The sequence below is a fragment of the Lathyrus oleraceus genome, chromosome 4, assembly GCF_024323335.1.
Source record: "Lathyrus oleraceus cultivar Zhongwan6 chromosome 4, CAAS_Psat_ZW6_1.0, whole genome shotgun sequence".
In the NCBI taxonomy this organism is placed as follows: domain Eukaryota; kingdom Viridiplantae; phylum Streptophyta; class Magnoliopsida; order Fabales; family Fabaceae; genus Lathyrus; species Lathyrus oleraceus.
The window spans coordinates 38,535,642-38,553,473 of NC_066582.1; the positions used below are offsets into that span (position 1 = coordinate 38,535,642).

Here is a 17,832-nt window from a genome sequence, read left to right on the forward strand (position 1 = left end):
AATAAAAATAAATGCATTAGTAAACACATGCAAAAAAATTAATATATATGTAAAATTAAAGAATCATCAAAATATAGTAAATATTTATATATAAACTTTATTATAAAATTTAACAAGATAATTAAAATAATAGCATTATAATTTTGAATTTAGTTATATTAATATAAAATAAAAATAAAAATAAAAATAAGTTTATATCTAATATTCTAAAATAAATACTCAATGCTATTACAAATTTCTTTAATTTTTGTTGATTTCCTTGATCCTCTCCGATATTTCATAAACTTGAAAGTTATCAGCATTTTCTCGAAATTCATCATGAGATATATAATTTAGATGTTATTAGAAAATATTAAAGGTTTTTTAGTAAAAAAAATTAATTTACTCCAAATCATAACTTTTAAATCATATTTAATCCAATCGTTAAAAAATATTAATTTAACTATTAAATTCAATTCAATTTAAATAGTAAGTTAAAAAACTTACTCTTTAAATAAGTTTATATATATATATATATATATATATATATATATATATATATATATATTGAATGTTAAAAATAACTTCTTTATTAAAATAATAAAAGTATAAATGAAAGAGAAAATAATTAATTAAAAGCTACAATTTCAAAAGGCATTTCAAATAGATTTTAAAAAAATAATCACAAAAAATTAAAAAATAAATAATATTTATTAGGGTGATGCTAACCCGTACAATATAAATAACTTTTTTATTTAAATAATAAAAGTATAAATGAAAGAAAAAATAACTAATTAGAAGCTACAATTTTAAAAGGTATTTCAAATAGATTTTAAAAAAATAATTATAAAAAATTAAAAGATAAATAATATTTATTAGGGTCATGCTGACCAGGGTGCCCCGGAGATATTCGTTAAGAATTCTAAATAAAGAAAATATATTATGTTCAATTAATTGAATACACATAATATTTTTTAAAAAAGTTGATTATTTTTGTTTTCAGTGCATTGAATACAAATATATTTTAAAAAGACATGCCTTTTAAATCTCTTGAATAATATTTAACTTATCATTTTAATTTATTAATCCGTACCCAGGACACTCGTTAACATTTTCCTATTTATTATGCAAGTTTTTTTTATAATCGAGTTGAAAAATTAAAAGTTCTTTTTTTTACTCGATTCTATGAAAATGACTTAAAAGTTGAATGAAAAATTGATTTTGCCTTTAATTTTTTGTCAACTAAATATTAAAATTTTATATTTATAAGATAAATAAATGGAATGTCTCAATTTCCCTTCCTTACAATTTAATGCTTCTTTTACACAAGTAGTATTAAGTAAAAAATTTATCCAAATAATCAACTTTTTCAAATAAATATTGAAAGTAACCCACATTCCTACCTATTTCTCAAACTAACTCATTTTCGAAAAGAAAAAAATCCAATATAAAGAGGGTGTCAATTCAATTGACAACAATATACAAAAAATTAAGAGGAGTCGTCAATCTAATTGACGACAATATACAAACACAGGAGAGAGATAGTGTGTATTCTCTCTCCTCTGTATTTGTATATTGTCGCTAATTCAATTGACGACATCTTTGTATTAATTTTTTTTATTAAAAGTGAATTAGTTTGGAAATATATGGGAATGTAGATTAGTTTTGCTATTTATTTAAAAAAGTTGATTATTTAGATAAAAATTTCATACTAAAAATATTGAATGAAACTATTCCTCTAATAATGGTGCTGTATTAAAGCGTTATTTGAATTTTTAACAAAATTGAATTTGCTTAACAATGTTCATCGTGTTTGGTTCGATTTTTATCCGATAGGTATGTCTTTAATTTGGATTGGTCTAATTTATCCGATAGACTTAATGTCTAGTTTATCTTTATTTGAGTCTTTGGTCTTCCCTTTATTAAAAAAAAAAACGCTACTTGAAATAGAAACGAAAAAAGAAGGGCAGTTGAACTCTTGTTTACGTTAGAATTGAAGCTTCTTTGCTACAAGGAGATGAAGCCAAAATCCTATACGTTGAAAAGCATGCACAGAAGGTTGTTGAACTTGAAATACAAAAGACTCATAGGTAGGTGACACCCTACGAGTGAATGACTCTCAGAAAAACAGATGTCATTTTAGCGGTACTCCAACGGTCAAGTTGTAGCATGGTGACAGCTCAGTAGCTTTTTTCTTAATGAATGCTGACATGGACACCCCTCTTTATTCACATTAATCAATGAACAACTAATAAATTCATCTCTTCCTATCTAACTTTAAACCCATTTTAGTATAATTTTTTACAAAAATATCAAACAAATCAGCATCAACCGAATTTAGCAAAAATCATCTACAAATCCAAAATTCGGGTCAAATTCACACAATTAATCAAAACCAAACCCGGGAAAATCAGTTCAGAGACCAACCGAATTGGCGTCCACTTACAACAAAATCCGAATCTGCATTCCAATTGCCGACGCAGTAGTGACACACGTGTCGAGCCGCGAATGGCCGCACGTGGCTTATAACGGAAAACCAGAAGCTTATACTTTAAGAAGGACCCACACTACACTCACTTCTCTTAATCTCAACCCTTTCTTCTATATTCAATTATTCATTTTTTTAATTATTCTTCATATCTTCATTCTTTCTTTTTCTACCTCTTCTTCTTCTAGACTATTCTTCCTTCTTCCTATTCCAAAGGGTTTTTCAGAGCTTTTTCACTCTCTAATGGCGGACGAATTTTGTAGAGCCGTTGATGACGGTATAAAGCTCTCCAGACGTATATACTTCGGTAAAGACAGAGCGGTGGCACCGCCGAAGCCTCCGACGTTGATGGAAAGGTCGTCAAACGCGCTTCTTCCTAAAGCACCGATGGTTTACGCGGTGATTTACGATCCAGGGATGGTTGATAACCCTGACATCGCTAGTTACCAACCTTACGTGTACGGACGGTGCGATCCTCCGGCACTTATTCCGCTTCAGATGAACGCAGTTGAAATGGAAATTGAGTGTTATCTTGATACTGCCTTTATCACCGTCTCTGGTACTTGGAGACTCCACTGCGTTACCGGTAGCCGCTCCTGCGATTGCCGTCTTGCCATTCCCGTTGGCCACCAGGTACTTTCTCTGGTTTTTGTGACTGTTTGAAGTTTCCGATTTCCCTAATTTTTTATTCATATCACGTTATAGTTAACGCTTTACTTTACTTTTCTTCTTTTGACACATGCACAACGGTCTTTATTGTTATTTTAAACCTAACTAACTCTTTTTAATTTCTTAATTTTTGTTTAATTCAAGCTTTAGAATAGGAAGAACTTAAACTATAAAATACTATATTTTCGTCCATGGAATGCTTCTTTTTGTGTCTTTCTGATATGATTTGGCTAACAGGGTTCAATTCTAGGTGTTGAGGTTAATGCTCCTAGAAAGTCCTATTCAACTCAACTGGTAGTTATGGATGAAAACCAAACTGCTACCCCAGTTCAAAATGGAGGCTATCTTAAATCAAATATATTTACTTTAACTATACCAGAGGTGAATATTTGGATTTTGGATAGTGTCTTTCTATATCTGTTTAATCTAGTGGGTAGTTTTTAATATGATGTTGTTTATGTTTTTCTATGTGGTTTGTAACAGATTGATGGTGGTTCAAATTTATCAATTAAAATGCATTGGTCTCAGAAAGTAGAATGCTCTAATGGTGAGTACTCTTTGAATGTGCCATTCACTTTTCCAGATTTTGTCAATCCTACTGGGAAGAGAATGTCGAAAAGAGAAAAGATACGACTCAATGTGGATGTTGTTGCTGGAAGTGAGCTTCTGTTCAAGACAACTAGTCATCCCCTACAGGTTCATATTTGGTTGATTTTTTCACATATGGGGGCACTGCAGTCTTTTCAGTGATGAATTGCAGAAAATAGCTGTTTGTTCAATTTTCATAGTGCTATAATTGCAATTGGACAATATTTTGTACTTTAGCTTTCAACAAAATAATAACTGTTTTTCACATTCTGCTACACTATAGCACTATAGCGCCACTACAGTCCATATTGAACAACACTCACTACTGTTAAATTTCACAGAAGATATAATCGATTACCATGTTATTCTGATTGTCCAGGAAGTGAGGCGTCATGCTGGGAGTATGGGTTTCTTATGTGATAACGAAGTTCTCTCATGGTCGAAAGATGATTTTAGCTTTTCATATTCAGTAAGACTTCTGACTATTTTATTTTACTATTTTCTTTGTAACTTCTTCAGTGGTTGAAAGATTATATCTTATTAGCTTGTTACATTGTTACCTGCACTTAGATCTCCTCAAGTCTTATAAACGGAGGTGTTCTCTTGGAATCTGCATCTGCGCATGATTTTGATCAAAGAGAGATGTTCTACATATATCTTTCTCCGGGAGATATTCAAAATAAGAAGGTTTGTACACTAACTCTAAACTTGGAGTGTGTTTTAAATTGTTTTTTTTATTCTCACTTCTAATCCTACTTGATATTTAGGTATTCAAAAAGGACATAATATTCATCATCGACATTAGTGGAAGCATGCAGGGAAAGCTGATGGATGACACAAAGAATGCACTACTGTCTGCTCTCTCTAAGCTTAATCCTGATGATTTGTTTACGATTATAGCTTTTAATGGAGAGAGTCATCTATTTTCGAAATCGATGGAATCGGCTTCCAATGATACTGTAGAAAGGGCCAGTGATTGGATCAACACAAACTTTGTTGCCGGAGGCGGCACAGATATTTCACATCCCTTAAATACGGTATACCAAATAAATATATGCAGTTTTTCATAAACAAAGATTATAAGATATTGAGCAGTGGTTAATACTGAACCAACATAATATGTACTGAATGTTCAAATCAATCTATGCTCAACTTTCAGTGTAGACTGTGGAAAACTCATTCCTCGAATTCTGCTTTATTTTTATATGTTCTCGGACTAAATTTTGATGAATTAGTGATTACCACACTACACTAGTTGTTTTATCCTCTTGTTATTGGGTAGAGTGCATTTATGTATTTGTTCTCTTTTCTGTTCAGGCAATAGAAATGCTGTCCAGTGCTCAAAGTTCAGTTCCGATAATTTTCCTAGTTACAGATGGAACTGTTGAAGATGAGAGACAAATTTGTGCTATGGTGAAAAATCATATGATAAATGGAGAGTCAATATGCCCTCGAATATACACTTTTGGTATAGGTATGACTTCTAGTACTTTGAACCTTGATAGGAATTTTTCTTTATCTGATAAACATTGTTTAAGCTCTTGCTCTTAATTCTTCCAATTTGTATTAAGTAATTGTAAAATTCCTCATTCAACCTCAGGTTCATTCTGCAATCATTATTTCTTGCGGATGCTTGCTAACATTGGTAGGGGCCAATATGATGCTGCACTGGATGTAGGTATGATTTTATCTAAATTTTTAGAAAGTACATAGCATTTCGTATTTGCTTATTTAATTGTTGTTGCAAGTTAGATTTTTGAGATTTTTTTTTATCAAACCCTCTCGTTGAATTGCATAAATATTTGCAGTCGTATAGAAACTCTCACTTTCGGAGTTTAACATAAATTTCTTCAATGACCCTATATAAATTTTGTATTCATTTTCTTTACTAGTAACATAATAGCTGTCCCTATTTTCTGTATTCATTCTCTTCACTAGTAATATAATAGCTGTCCCTATTTTTTGAATTGCCAGATTTGATTGAGCCTCGATTGCTGACACTGTTTGAAAAAGCTTCATCTCTCATTCTTGCAAATATCAAAATGGACATGTTGGATGAAATCGATCAAGTTGAGGTAAAAAAAACTTGTCCGAAGATTTATTGTTTTTCCTTCGGTTTACCCGTGACTCCGTCATCTCACGATCTGCTTATTTGTCATACAATTTGCTTAATATGTCTTAATTTATGACAAAGCCCTGAATTAATCATTAACATAATAAAATGTTGACTATGATGTACATATATGATACGAAGGTGATAAGTCATTTCTTAGAAAATATAGGATGCTGACACGTTTAGGATACATTTAGGAATTAGGATACACATTCATAAAACTAAAAAATTGACAAATACAGTATAGAAATAGAAAGAAATTTTAAATAAGAAACTAACCAGTGAAGGACATACAAATAAAACATTTATTAAAACTAAATTAATGAAAAATAAAAGGAAATTTAACCAGAGTAGTGGAGAGGCTCGCACATAAAAATATACAAAAAATGGAGATTTGCACTAAAGTAATTGGCGTATCCAATAGATACGTGTCGGATACACATCCGACATGATACGTCATACCTTTTGGGGATTCGTGGTTTATACCTACAGTTTTGACTATCCGATTTCTGCTTATAACTACTTTAGAATGTTGTTAGAAAATGAAAACCAATATATTCTGCGATGAAGCAACTGAACTTGCATATCCTGGAAATTATTACTATATACTTTCTGTTACACATATCTTATTGTATGTTTGAATTTTATTAATTTTCTCTGATCTTGTGTCTCTTTCTTATGGCATTATCTGAAATTTGTTGTGATAGGTATATCCATCCAATATCCCGGATCTTTCATTAGAGGGTCCATTGGTTTTATCAGGCAGATACAAGGGAAATTTTCCTGAAACTCTTAAAGTCAATGGTATCTTGGCCGATTTTAGTAATTTTGAAATAGATTTGAAGATACAAAGGGATAAGGGCCTACCTGTACAAAGGGTAAAGTATTCTTCTACTTAGCATACTCAAGTTTTCTTGTTTTTTTTTGGAATCATGTCTACTATTTCTGTAGAGGAGATTCTTTGTTTATTTGTGGCTGCTGCATAAGCAAAACTATTTCATGTTATGTGAACTACTTTGAAGAATACGTTTTTCCTTAAAGCACAAGTTAACAGCTGGGTCATGTATAATTAGTTCTATAAGACCTGATAAATTAGGATCTAGACAAATTTAATATATTCTTTTTCTTTGTCTGTCTACAAGTCTTTACTGTATATAAAGAACCATTGGTTTATTGGCCATCTTTATCTTTCTTCACTATGCCTGTGATTTATTCATACATACATGCTTGCTTCATTTTATTCTCAGTCATGGTCCTTTCATCCTTCACTAGATGCTGCTCTATGAATAAACTTTCCTTAGTTATTATTGCTCATTATGTTCTCTTCCACAGATTTCTGCCAGAGATCAAATAGAGCATCTTACTGCTCAAGCATGGCTTTCAGATAATAAACAATTAGAACAAAAGGTTGCTAAATATTTCCTATGCTATCACTCTACTCACTGTTTGCGTTCTATTCAATAAATTTTCTTATGACATGTCATTTAATTGGCAGGTTGCAAAACTGAGCCTGCAGACTGGCTTTATATCTGAGTATACAAGTATGATAATACTGGAGAATGATCACCTAAAGAAAACCAAGGAATCGTCACCTGGAGCGAAAGAAGTAAGAATCAGCCTGTCTGTTTTAAGTGGAAAGCTCATAGTGTATTTATGGATTTCTTATTTTGTTATACAACATAGATGAAAACCTCTGTAAAAGCTTTACTAAACATTACTTCTTCAATAATTTTGAGCAGGTGTCAAAAAAGAAACATTCTAAGGCAAATGTCCAAGGCCAGAAAACGATTTTACTCCCACATTTAGGTATTGGCTTTGGCAACTTAACTGCAACAGCTCAAAATACTCCTCCAGGATTTGAACCAAAGCCTGAAATGGCTGAAATCTTTAAAGCGGCCTCAAATTGCTTTGACACTGTGTGTGGTTACTGTTGTTGCATGTGCTGCATCCAGTGCTTTTCCAAGATGAACAACCAATGTCTAACTGTGTTGAACCAACTTTGCATTGGTCTCGGATGCCTCGCCTGCTTCGAATGTTGTTCACTATGCTGTGGTGGAGAAGACAGTTGAAATCTACTCTTTTTCCAGATTATTGTATTTTATTGCATAGAAATTTCTATTAATATAGTTCTTTTGAAAATGTATAGGAGTAATTCTTCTGTTTTAATTTAACAGTTGTTTCGCTAGTGTTATTGTATAGCTATTTAAGGATAGTCGTGCAGGTTTAAACTTGCCATAGAAAGTAAACTATACTGAGAAAGAAGAGCTTATACAAGATATGAGATGTGAAAAATTTGTCAAAAGTTTCTGTATTGCAAATTCGAATCTGTTTCACTATATTACCTTTTATGCAACCTATGCTGTCCCAAATACTTTCAATGAGTTATGTTGCTATTTTGTTTAATTTTCTCATAGGTCTCTATGGATTGGTGGAATGGAATGAAGTGATATATAATTAAGATTCTATTGATGGAATCCATTCCATCAATTTTCTCCCTTTCAATTTTTGGAGGTGTATATGATTTATTATGTTTCATTCCACAAGTTATAAAAAATACACTAACAATAGAATAAGATTTCTGTTCCATTTCACTCCACTACACTATTTTATCATCTACGATTTCAACAAGTTTGTTGTCTGCCTACTATTCTATCAAGTTCTGGGTGAAAATTTTCCCTATCAATGATTATTCTAGCCTTTGATTTATTGATTTAAAATTTGAAGTATTTAATGGTTGTGATTGAAGTCAACTTGCTTGTTAACTAGTATTGTATACATGAGTATAGGTAGGATTATATAGTGTAAAAATCTATATTAAAACTTATCAATATATAAGGGGGTAAAATAACATCATCATCCTTAGTAAGATAACGTGAGTATAGGAAATATACTATTCTCTTCTCTAGTAAACCAAAAGGCAACCAATACAGAAGTAATAACTCATTCATGTTACATGTTTATTTTTGTATAATACACACAAGTACTGCAAGGTTTCGAAATTCTTAGCATGTAATAAAAATTACAATATAACAGTTTTACTTTCTTCCATCAAAGGAGCATTAAAAAGTGTAAACATGGACAATTATTCGATTCTGGAAAGGTACTATAAACTGAGTAACTACATGCAATCAATTACTCAGGAAACGTGAGAGTATTGATGAGAGTCTCGAATTGAGGAAAACGTGAAACGAGGTAAGAACGTTTAGCAAGTTCAAAATCCTGGAACTGAAAACCAGGTGCACAAGTGCATCCCACAAGTGAGTAGTGACTCTCAGCATCCCTTTCTGGACCCTTCAAAAATGACCCATCCGCAGAGACAGTGAAATCACTGGTCGGAAAAGAACCAAACCAGACATTGGGAGGAACCGTGTATTGCGGTGTCTGATCCTTAGCTAGATCAGATCCAACACATGTAAACTTAACACTTGAATCTGTCTCATTCAATTCCACCACCTACAAATAAAACAAATATCAATGAATAGGGTGTTTTACTCTTGGGTTAAGAACTTATAAAAAAAATGGAGAGGAATTACGGTGATGGGTTCTCCGATGTAATGATGCCAAGTTTCGGAACAAGGGATACGATGAAGGCGAGACATGTTACCAGAAGGAAGCAGAAAATATATGCAAGTTGAAACGGGACGATCAACTTTGTCTGTTGAAAGAGAGAGAGAGAGTAAAAGGAATGATAAATGGTAGTAAATGAAATGGAAAAGAAAGGTTAGATTTGATTACATTCGGGAGGGAGGTGAGAGGTGGAGAGATGAACGGAGTGATCTCGGAATGTTTCTGCGTAAAAGCCACCTTCGGGATGAGGAAGCAGATTCAGTTTCCGAGCGATCTCCGACGCCAACAAAGACATTACTGGGGATTTGGGATTAGGTTGATCTTGTGGTCAGAGTTGAACTTGAATTATACAAGTAGGTGAAGTAGGTGAATGTGAAGCTGCAGCGTGCCAGCGGCAACGTTACCCCACCCGCCGACAGCCAATAATATATATATGTATTTTCTTTTACTGTGTATAAGATGGAAGAGTGACGTCGTTCTTGTTCCGTGAACCGCTAAACTGGTTGGATACTTGGATTGGTGATGGATCCGGTCATCTCTTATGTTTCTCTCACATGGGGATTAGGTTGATCTTCACTTAGTATGTGTTGTTGGATTAATCCAAGGGTTGAGAGGGAAAAAGATAAAATAATTAAGAATTAATTTAATTTTTTTTCATTCTTTATGTTTTACTTTAACTTTAAAATATTAGTTTTTAACTGATTTTTAAAATATCATTTGAAAATTCATATATTTGAAATAATTTATATATGAACCGCAAAGTATCTTTCAAAAACGAACCGACTCATTTACCAATTAAAAAATTTCTTTTAAATAACCATATTATTTAATTTAAATTTAAAATATTTTTTTAAAAAAATAATTACGGAAATTGTAACAATCCAATTTTAGTAATTATTTCTTATATTATTACTGTTATATTTTATTTTATTTATTTGGAGTGTTAATTAATTAATTGATTGTTAGGTAGTATAATAATCGATTATATTAATTGATTTGGTGTGTTAATTAATTATTTAGTTGATATGAGGTATAATGAATAATGGAATTGATTAACTTGATGTGTATATTGTGTTAGTTTAATTTAATTGAACTAATTAGAGACATTTAAATATTAGGTCTTATTGGGCCTATTAATTAAATTAGAGATATCACTCTTTAAGCCCAAATAGAATACTATATATAAGAGGTAGGAGAGTGAGAATTAGGATTCATTAGCTCATTGAAGGCAATAGAGAAAGAAAGAGGAAAAGTAAGGAGAAGAGGGGAAGAACAAGAGAGAACCTAGGGTTTCCAGAAAATTGAAAAGGTAAGGGGGGAATCCTAATCCTTATTATTATGGGTTAGTATGATTGGGTCAATGGGTAGAAATATGTTTAGGTTGACATCCCTAATTTTGTATGGTTGTTTGGAATTGTTAGATTTTGATGAGTATTCTTGATTGTGGTGATTTGATTGTGCTAAAACTGCAAATTAACGTTATATACTTAGAGTATTGTATGAGTTATAATTTTCTGAACGTTTGGCTTTTTACGGAATCGAAATCGGAGGTCCGAAAGTCCTCCAACGATGAAAAACGCAGAAAATTCTGCATTCTGTTTTGTGTTAACCGGTTATCCACCGAGCATTAACCGGTTACTTGCTTAAAAATCTGTGATTCTGTTTTTATGTTAACCGGTTACCCACCGAGCGTTAACCGGTTACTTGCTTGAAAATCTGCGAAGGAAATTAATTCTGTTTTATGTTAACCCGTTACCCACCGAGCGTTAACCGGTTACTTGCTGTGAAAAATGAAAAATTGAGATTTTAAAAGTTGTAATCATCTTGGAATGAAATCTAATTGTGCGTACTTGATAATTAGTTTATATATGGTGATATGTGGAATGTTAAGATAGTAGAGATGATCTTAATTGCATATTTATGAATGATATATTGTTATGAATGTGTATATGTACCATTGGTGGATAATTCATAGAGTTGAATTATGGTGATATGTGGAATGTTAAGATGGTAGAGATGATCTTAATTACATATGTGTTGGTATTTGTACATTCATTCATGGCATGGTCGACTTCATGGTGGAAGCGGTGAAACTGTGGGTTCACATGGTATTAGACGTTGATCCTTGAATAGAAATAGGCGTAGTAGACGTTGATCCTTGATTGGAAATAGACGTAGTGGCTTGGATTCTAGATATTGAATCGGAAAGCGGTGGAACGTTGGGTCCATATAGACGTTGATCCTTAATTGGAAATAGGCGTAGTGACTTTGATCTTGTCCGGATCGGAAGCGTGACTTGGATTCTAGATATTGAATCGAAAAGCGGTGAAATGTTGGGTTCACATTGAGGTACCGCATGCATAGAGTCACATGTCTTGCATTGAGTCACATTAGAGTTATGTGATGATTGAGTGTATGCATTGTTGTGATTGTGATGTGTGTATGAGATATGGTAATTGAATTTGGTGATGTTTGAGTACATAACTTGGCAAAATATGTGATTATGTGATAATTGTAGTTATGTGTATGTTTGGGAATATAGTACTGGATGTTAATATTGTACTCCTTGAGTTTTGATGGATGTTTGAAACATGTGAAATAAATGTTGACGAATATTATTTACATGGTTATACGAAGTGTGATGAATTTCTTTAATTGTTGATTTAATCATTGTGTCTTATTATACTTCTTCATAATGATTTGAATTCTCACCCTTTATGTTTGAATGTTACCTTTACATGGGTATCGTGCAGATACTCCAAAATAGTATTGCTGAAGTAAGTGGACGGTAGCTCGCTCGAGATTAGCCGGAGAGTTTCCGTATTTTAGTTTGAAGACTAGGTAATGAGTCAATGCTCTGGTCATGTAACACTGGGTAGATTAGTAGTATTTAACTCATATCTTATTTGGATATGCATTATGTTATTACTTGATTTATTTTATCTTGAGGTGATTATTGAGAGATGATCATGGTATGGGACATGGATCATGTTATGAAATACATGAGTATTCATTATTTTCCGCTGCGAACGCACATGCTTGAATATTCATGATAAGTGAGATGTGTTATTTTAAATGACCAGGTGTATTATATATTGATGATGAATGATGTTGGTTTTTGAAAACTTTTAGTTTTTGAAAACGTCGATGTGACGCCCTTTTGTTTATATGCGTGCTTATTTACTCTGATTATATGTTAAAAATTTTGGGGTAGAAAAAGGGGTGTTACATTAGTGGTATCAGAGCAGGTCGGTCCGTCCGACCAGGTTGTTTAATTATGTTTGTTCCCTAGTATGCGACATGTGTGTGAGAACATTGTCGATGCTTGTTTTATTCTCCATTGCAGGTTGGGAATGAAATAAGTGGGGGAGAAGCGTCTGCTTCTCTTGAATGTTCCAATTGTATCGAGCTTGGACATTATGTCGTTGCATGCAAGAGTGCAGTGTTGGCTAGTTAACCTGTTTGAGAATGTTGTGTTTTCCTGAACCCGGAGAGAGGTCGGATTCGAGGATGGTATTGGTTAGAATTTAATCGGGTGTATATCAACTGTTTCGAGAAGACGGTTTTTTTTTCCGGAGGTTGGTGCTAAGGAAGATTGGTTTGTGTCTGCTAAGCAAGTTGATGAATCGGTGCAAGATGGTGCCGAGCTGTTTATGTTGTTGGTAACTTTGGATATTCGTGAGAAGAGGACGATTGAAGAATTGCCAATAGGTTGTGAGTTTGCGGAGGTATTTCCGGAAGATATAAGTGATTTACCGCCGGAACGTGAGATTGAGTTTTCGATTGATTTAGTTCCTGGAACTAGTCCTGTATCGATGGCTCCTTATAGGATGTCTGCTTCCGAGTTGAAAGAGTTGAAGAGTCAACTTGAAGACTTGCTTGAGGAGAAGTTTATTCGTCCTAGTGTGTCGTCGTGGGGTGCACCTGTTCTGTTGGTCAAGAAGAAAGAAGGTTCTATGAGGTTATGTGTTGACTATAGACAACTGAATAAAGTGACGATTAAGAACAAGTATCCACTTCCGAGGATTGACGATCTGATGGATCAGCTGGTTGGAGTTTGTGTGTTTAGAAAAATTGATTTGAGGTCTTGGTATCATCAGATTCGTGTAAAGGCTGAGGATATTCAAAAGACTGTTTTTCGGACAAGGTACGGTCACTACGAGTACTCCGTGATGCCTTTTGGTGTGACTAATGCACCTGGTGTATTTATGGAGTATATGAATAGAATTTTTCATGATTATCTGGATAAGTTTGTGGTTGTGTTCATCGATGATATATTGATTTATTCCAAGAGTAAAGAGGATCATGCCGAGCATTTGAAGGTTGTGTTATCAATGTTGAAAGAGAGGAAGTTGTTTGCTAAACTCTCTAAATGTGAGTTTTGGTTGAGTGAAGTAAGTTTTCTTGGACATGTGATTTCGAGTGGTGGTATTTCTGTGGATCCTACGAAGATTGAAGCTGTATCTCAATGGGAAGCTCCTAAGTCTGTTGCTGAGATTCGAAGTTTCCTTGGTTTGGCTGGTTATTATAGGAAGTTCATTGAAGGATTTTCTAAGTTGTCGTTACCATTGACGCAGTTGACTAGGAAAGGTCAAGCTTTCATTTGGACTTCGCAGTGTGAAGCGAATTTTCAAGAGCTTAAGAGACGATTGACTACGGCTCCTATTTTAATTTTACCGGATCCGTTAGAACCTTTCGTTGTGTATTGTGATGCTTCTTTGTTGGGTTTGGGAGGTGTTTTGATGCAAAAAGGGCAAGTGGTAGCTTATGCTTCAAGGCAACTTAAAGTTCATGAGAGGAATTATCCGACGCATGATTTAGAGTTGGCCTCCGTTGTGTTTGTGTTGAAGCTTTGGAGACATTATTTGTTTGGATCGAGATTTGATGTGTTTAGTGATCACAAGAGTTTGAAGTACTTGTTCGATCAGAAAGAATTGAATATGAGGCAAAGGAGATGGTTGGAATTCTTGAAAGATTATGATTTTGGTTTGAGTTATCATCCTGGAAAGGCGAATGTTGTAGCCGATGCATTGAGTAGGAAGTCATTGCACATGTCTATGTTGATGATTCGAGAGTTTGAATTGTTGGAGCAATTTAGAGATTGGAGTTTGGTTTGTGAAACGACATCTTCGTGTGTTAAGCTTGGTATGTTGAAGCTTACGTGTGGCATTCTTGACGAGATTAGAGAAGGTCAAAAGTCGGATTTGAAATTAGTCGATGTTATGACATTGATTAATCAATGCAAAGGTGGTGACTTTCGGATTGATGAGAATGGTATCATGAGGTGTCGTGATCGAGTTTGTGTTCCGGATGTTGTGGATTTAAGAAAGAGAATTCTTGAGGAAGGGCATAGAAGTGGTCTGAGTATTCATCCTGGTGCTACTAAAATGTATCAAGACTTGAGAAAGATGTTTTGGTGACAAGGTATGAAGAAGGATGTAGCGGAATTTGTGTATGCATGTCTGACTTGTCAAAAGTCAAAGATTGAACATCAAAAGCCGTCTAGTTTGATGCAACCGTTATCTATTCCCGAGTGGAAGTGGGATAGTATCTCTATGGATTTTGTTTCGGGCTTGCCGAGAACATTGAGTAATTGTGAGGCGATTTGGGTCGTTGTGGACAGGTTGACGAAATGTGCTCATTTTATTCCGATGAGGATGGATTATTCGATGGAGAGACTTGCTAAGTTGTACATCGAGAGGATTGTGTGTTTGCATGGTATTCCGTCGAGCATTGTTTCGGATAGAGATCCGAGGTTCACTTCGAGATTTTGGGAAGGTTTGCAAAGTGTTTTGGGTACGAAGTTGCGTTTGAGTTCGGCATATCATCCGCAAACTGATGGTCAAACGGAGAGGACTATTCAGTCACTTGAAAATCTTTTGAGGTTTTGTGTTTTGGAACAAGGAGGAAATTGGGATAGTTTCTTGCCTTTGATCGAGTTTACGTATAACAACAGTTTCCATTTGAGTATTGGAATGACACCTTTTGAGGCTCTTTATGGTAGAAGGTGTAGAACTCCTTTGTGTTGGTACGAATCGGGAGAGAGTGTTGTGGTTGGACCCGAGTTGATTCAAGAGACTACAGATAAGATTAAGATGATTCAAGAGAAGATGAAGGCTTCTCAAAGTCGTCAAAAGAGTTATCATGATAAGAGGAGGAAGGCTCTTGAGTTTGAGAAAGATGAGCATGTGTTTCTTCGAGTTACGCCAATAACGGGTATTGCTAGAGCTTTGAAGTCGCGTAAGTTGACGCCGCGTTTCATTGGTCCTTATCATATTTCCGAAAGGGTAGGTGAAGTGGCATATCGGATTGCATTGCCACCATCACTTTCTAATCTTCATGATGTGTTCCATGTGTCTCATTTGAGGAGGTACATTGGGGATCCATCGCATGTTGTTCCATTAGATGATGTTCAAGTGAGGGATAATTTGACGGTCGATACATCACCTATGTGAATTTAAGATCGAGAAGTGAAGAAGCTTCGTGGTAAGGAGATTGCTTTGGTGAAAGTGATATGGGGCGAAGTCGCCAATGGCAATATTACTTGGGAACTCGAGGATAAGATGAAGGAATCGTATCCAGAGTTGTTCGTTTGAGGTAAATTTTCGAGGCCGAAAATCTTTTAAGTGGGGGAGAGTTGTAACAACCCAATTTTAGTAATTATTTCTTATATTATTACTACTATATTTTATTTTATTTATTTGGAGTGTTAATTAATTAATTGATTGTTAGGTAGTATAATAATCGATTATATTAATTGATTTGGTGTGTTAATTAATTATTTAGTTGATATGAGGTATAATGAATAATGGAATTGATTAACTTGGTGTGTATATTGTGTTAGTTTAATTTAATTGAACTAATTAGAGACATTTAAATATTAGGTCTTATTGGGTCTATTAATTAAATTAGAGATATCACTCTTTAAGCCCAAATAGAATACTATATATAAGAGGTAGGAGAATGAGAATTAGGATTCATTAGCTCATTGAAGGCAATAGAGGAAGAAAGAGGAAAAGTAAGGAGAAGAGGGGAAGAACAAGAGAGAAGCTAGGGTTTCCAGAAAATTGAAGAGGTAAGGGGGAATCCTTATTATTATGGGTTAGTATGATTGGGTCAATGGGTAGAAATATGTTTAGGTTGAAATCCCTAATTTTGTATGGTTGTTTGGAATTATTAGGTTTTGATGAGTAGGCTTGATTGTGGTGATTTGATTGTGCTAAAACTGCAAATTAACGTTATATACTTAGAGTATTGTATGATTATATAATTTTCTGAACGTTTGGCTTTTTACGGAATCGAAATCGGAGGTCCGAAAGTCCTCAAACGATGAAAAACGCAGAAAATTCTGCATTCTGTTTTGTGTTAACCGGTTACCCACCGAGCGTTAACCAGTTACTTGCTTAAAAATCTGTGATTCTGTTTTTATGTTAACCGGTTATCCATCGAGCGTTAACTGGTTACTTGCTTGAAAATCTGCGCAGGAAATTAATTCTGTTTTATGTTAACCGGTTACCCACCGAGCGTTAACCGGTTACTTGCTGTGAAAAATGAAAAATTGAGATTTTAAAAGTTGTAATAATCTTGGAATGAAATCTAATTGTGCGTACTTGATAATTAGTTTATATATGGTGATATGTGGAATGTTAAGATAGTAGAGATGATCTTAATTGCATATTTATGAATGATATATTGTTATGAATGTGTATATGTACAATTGGTGGATAATTCATAGAGTTGAATTATGGTGATATGTGGATTGTTAAGATGGTAGAGATGATCTTAATTGCATATTTATTGGTATTTGTACATTCATTCATGGCATGGTCGGCTTCATGGTGGAAGCGGTGAGACTGTGGGTTTACATGGTATTAGACGTTGATCCTTGAATGGAAATAGGCGTAGTAGACGTTGATCCTTGATTGAAAATAGACGTAGTGGCTTGGATTCTAGATATTGAATCGGAAAACGGTGGAACGTTGGGTCCATATAGACGTTGATCCTTAATTGGAAATAGGCGTAGTGGCTTTGATCTTGTCCGGATCGGAAGCGTGGCTTGGATTCTAGATATTGAATCAGAAAGCGGTGAAACATTAGGTTCACATTGAGGTACCACATGCATAGAGTCACATGTCTTGCATTGAGTCACATTAGAGTTATGTGATGATTGAGTGTATGCATTGTAATGATTGTGATGTGTGTATGAGATATGGTAATTGAATTTGGTGATGTTTGAGTACATAACTTGACAAAATATGTGATTATGTGATAATTGTAGTTATGTGTATGTTTGGGAATATAGTATTGGATGTTAATATTGTAATCCTTGAGTTTTGATGGATGTTTGAAACATGTGAAATAAATGTTGACGAATATTATTTACATGGTTATACGAAGTGTGATGAATTCCTTTAATTGTTGATTTAAT

At 34.0% G+C, this 17,832-nt stretch overlaps 2 protein-coding genes across 3 annotated transcripts; one reads left to right on the forward strand and one right to left on the reverse strand.

Annotated features, from left to right (window-relative positions):
- Window positions 1-2,297: 2,297 nt before the first annotated feature.
- LOC127138690 (uncharacterized) lies at window positions 2,298-8,208 on the forward strand. 2 transcript variants are annotated; one of them, XM_051065190.1, is made up of 13 exons: window positions 2,298-3,100; window positions 3,374-3,517; window positions 3,620-3,832; window positions 4,104-4,193; window positions 4,295-4,411; window positions 4,492-4,761; window positions 5,042-5,198; window positions 5,325-5,402; window positions 5,699-5,799; window positions 6,545-6,715; window positions 7,170-7,244; window positions 7,333-7,443; window positions 7,577-8,208. In XM_051065190.1, the coding sequence occupies exons 1-13, from the start codon at window positions 2,711-2,713 to the stop codon at window positions 7,904-7,906; spliced, it is 2,247 nt and encodes a 748-aa protein (XP_050921147.1). In that variant the 5' UTR covers window positions 2,298-2,710; the 3' UTR covers window positions 7,907-8,208. The 2 variants fall into 2 exon arrangements, with proteins under 2 accessions (XP_050921147.1, XP_050921148.1); XM_051065191.1 differs by having other exon boundaries at window positions 2,922-3,100; window positions 3,387-3,517.
- A 506-nt stretch (window positions 8,209-8,714) lies between these two features.
- Window positions 8,715-9,988, reverse strand: LOC127138693 (uncharacterized). The gene is made up of 3 exons (XM_051065192.1): window positions 9,573-9,988; window positions 9,371-9,492; window positions 8,715-9,290 (listed from the first exon to the last, which is right to left on the reverse strand). The coding sequence occupies exons 1-3, from the start codon at window positions 9,697-9,699 to the stop codon at window positions 8,970-8,972; spliced, it is 570 nt and encodes a 189-aa protein (XP_050921149.1). The 5' UTR covers window positions 9,700-9,988; the 3' UTR covers window positions 8,715-8,969.
- Window positions 9,989-17,832: the final 7,844 nt, after the last annotated feature.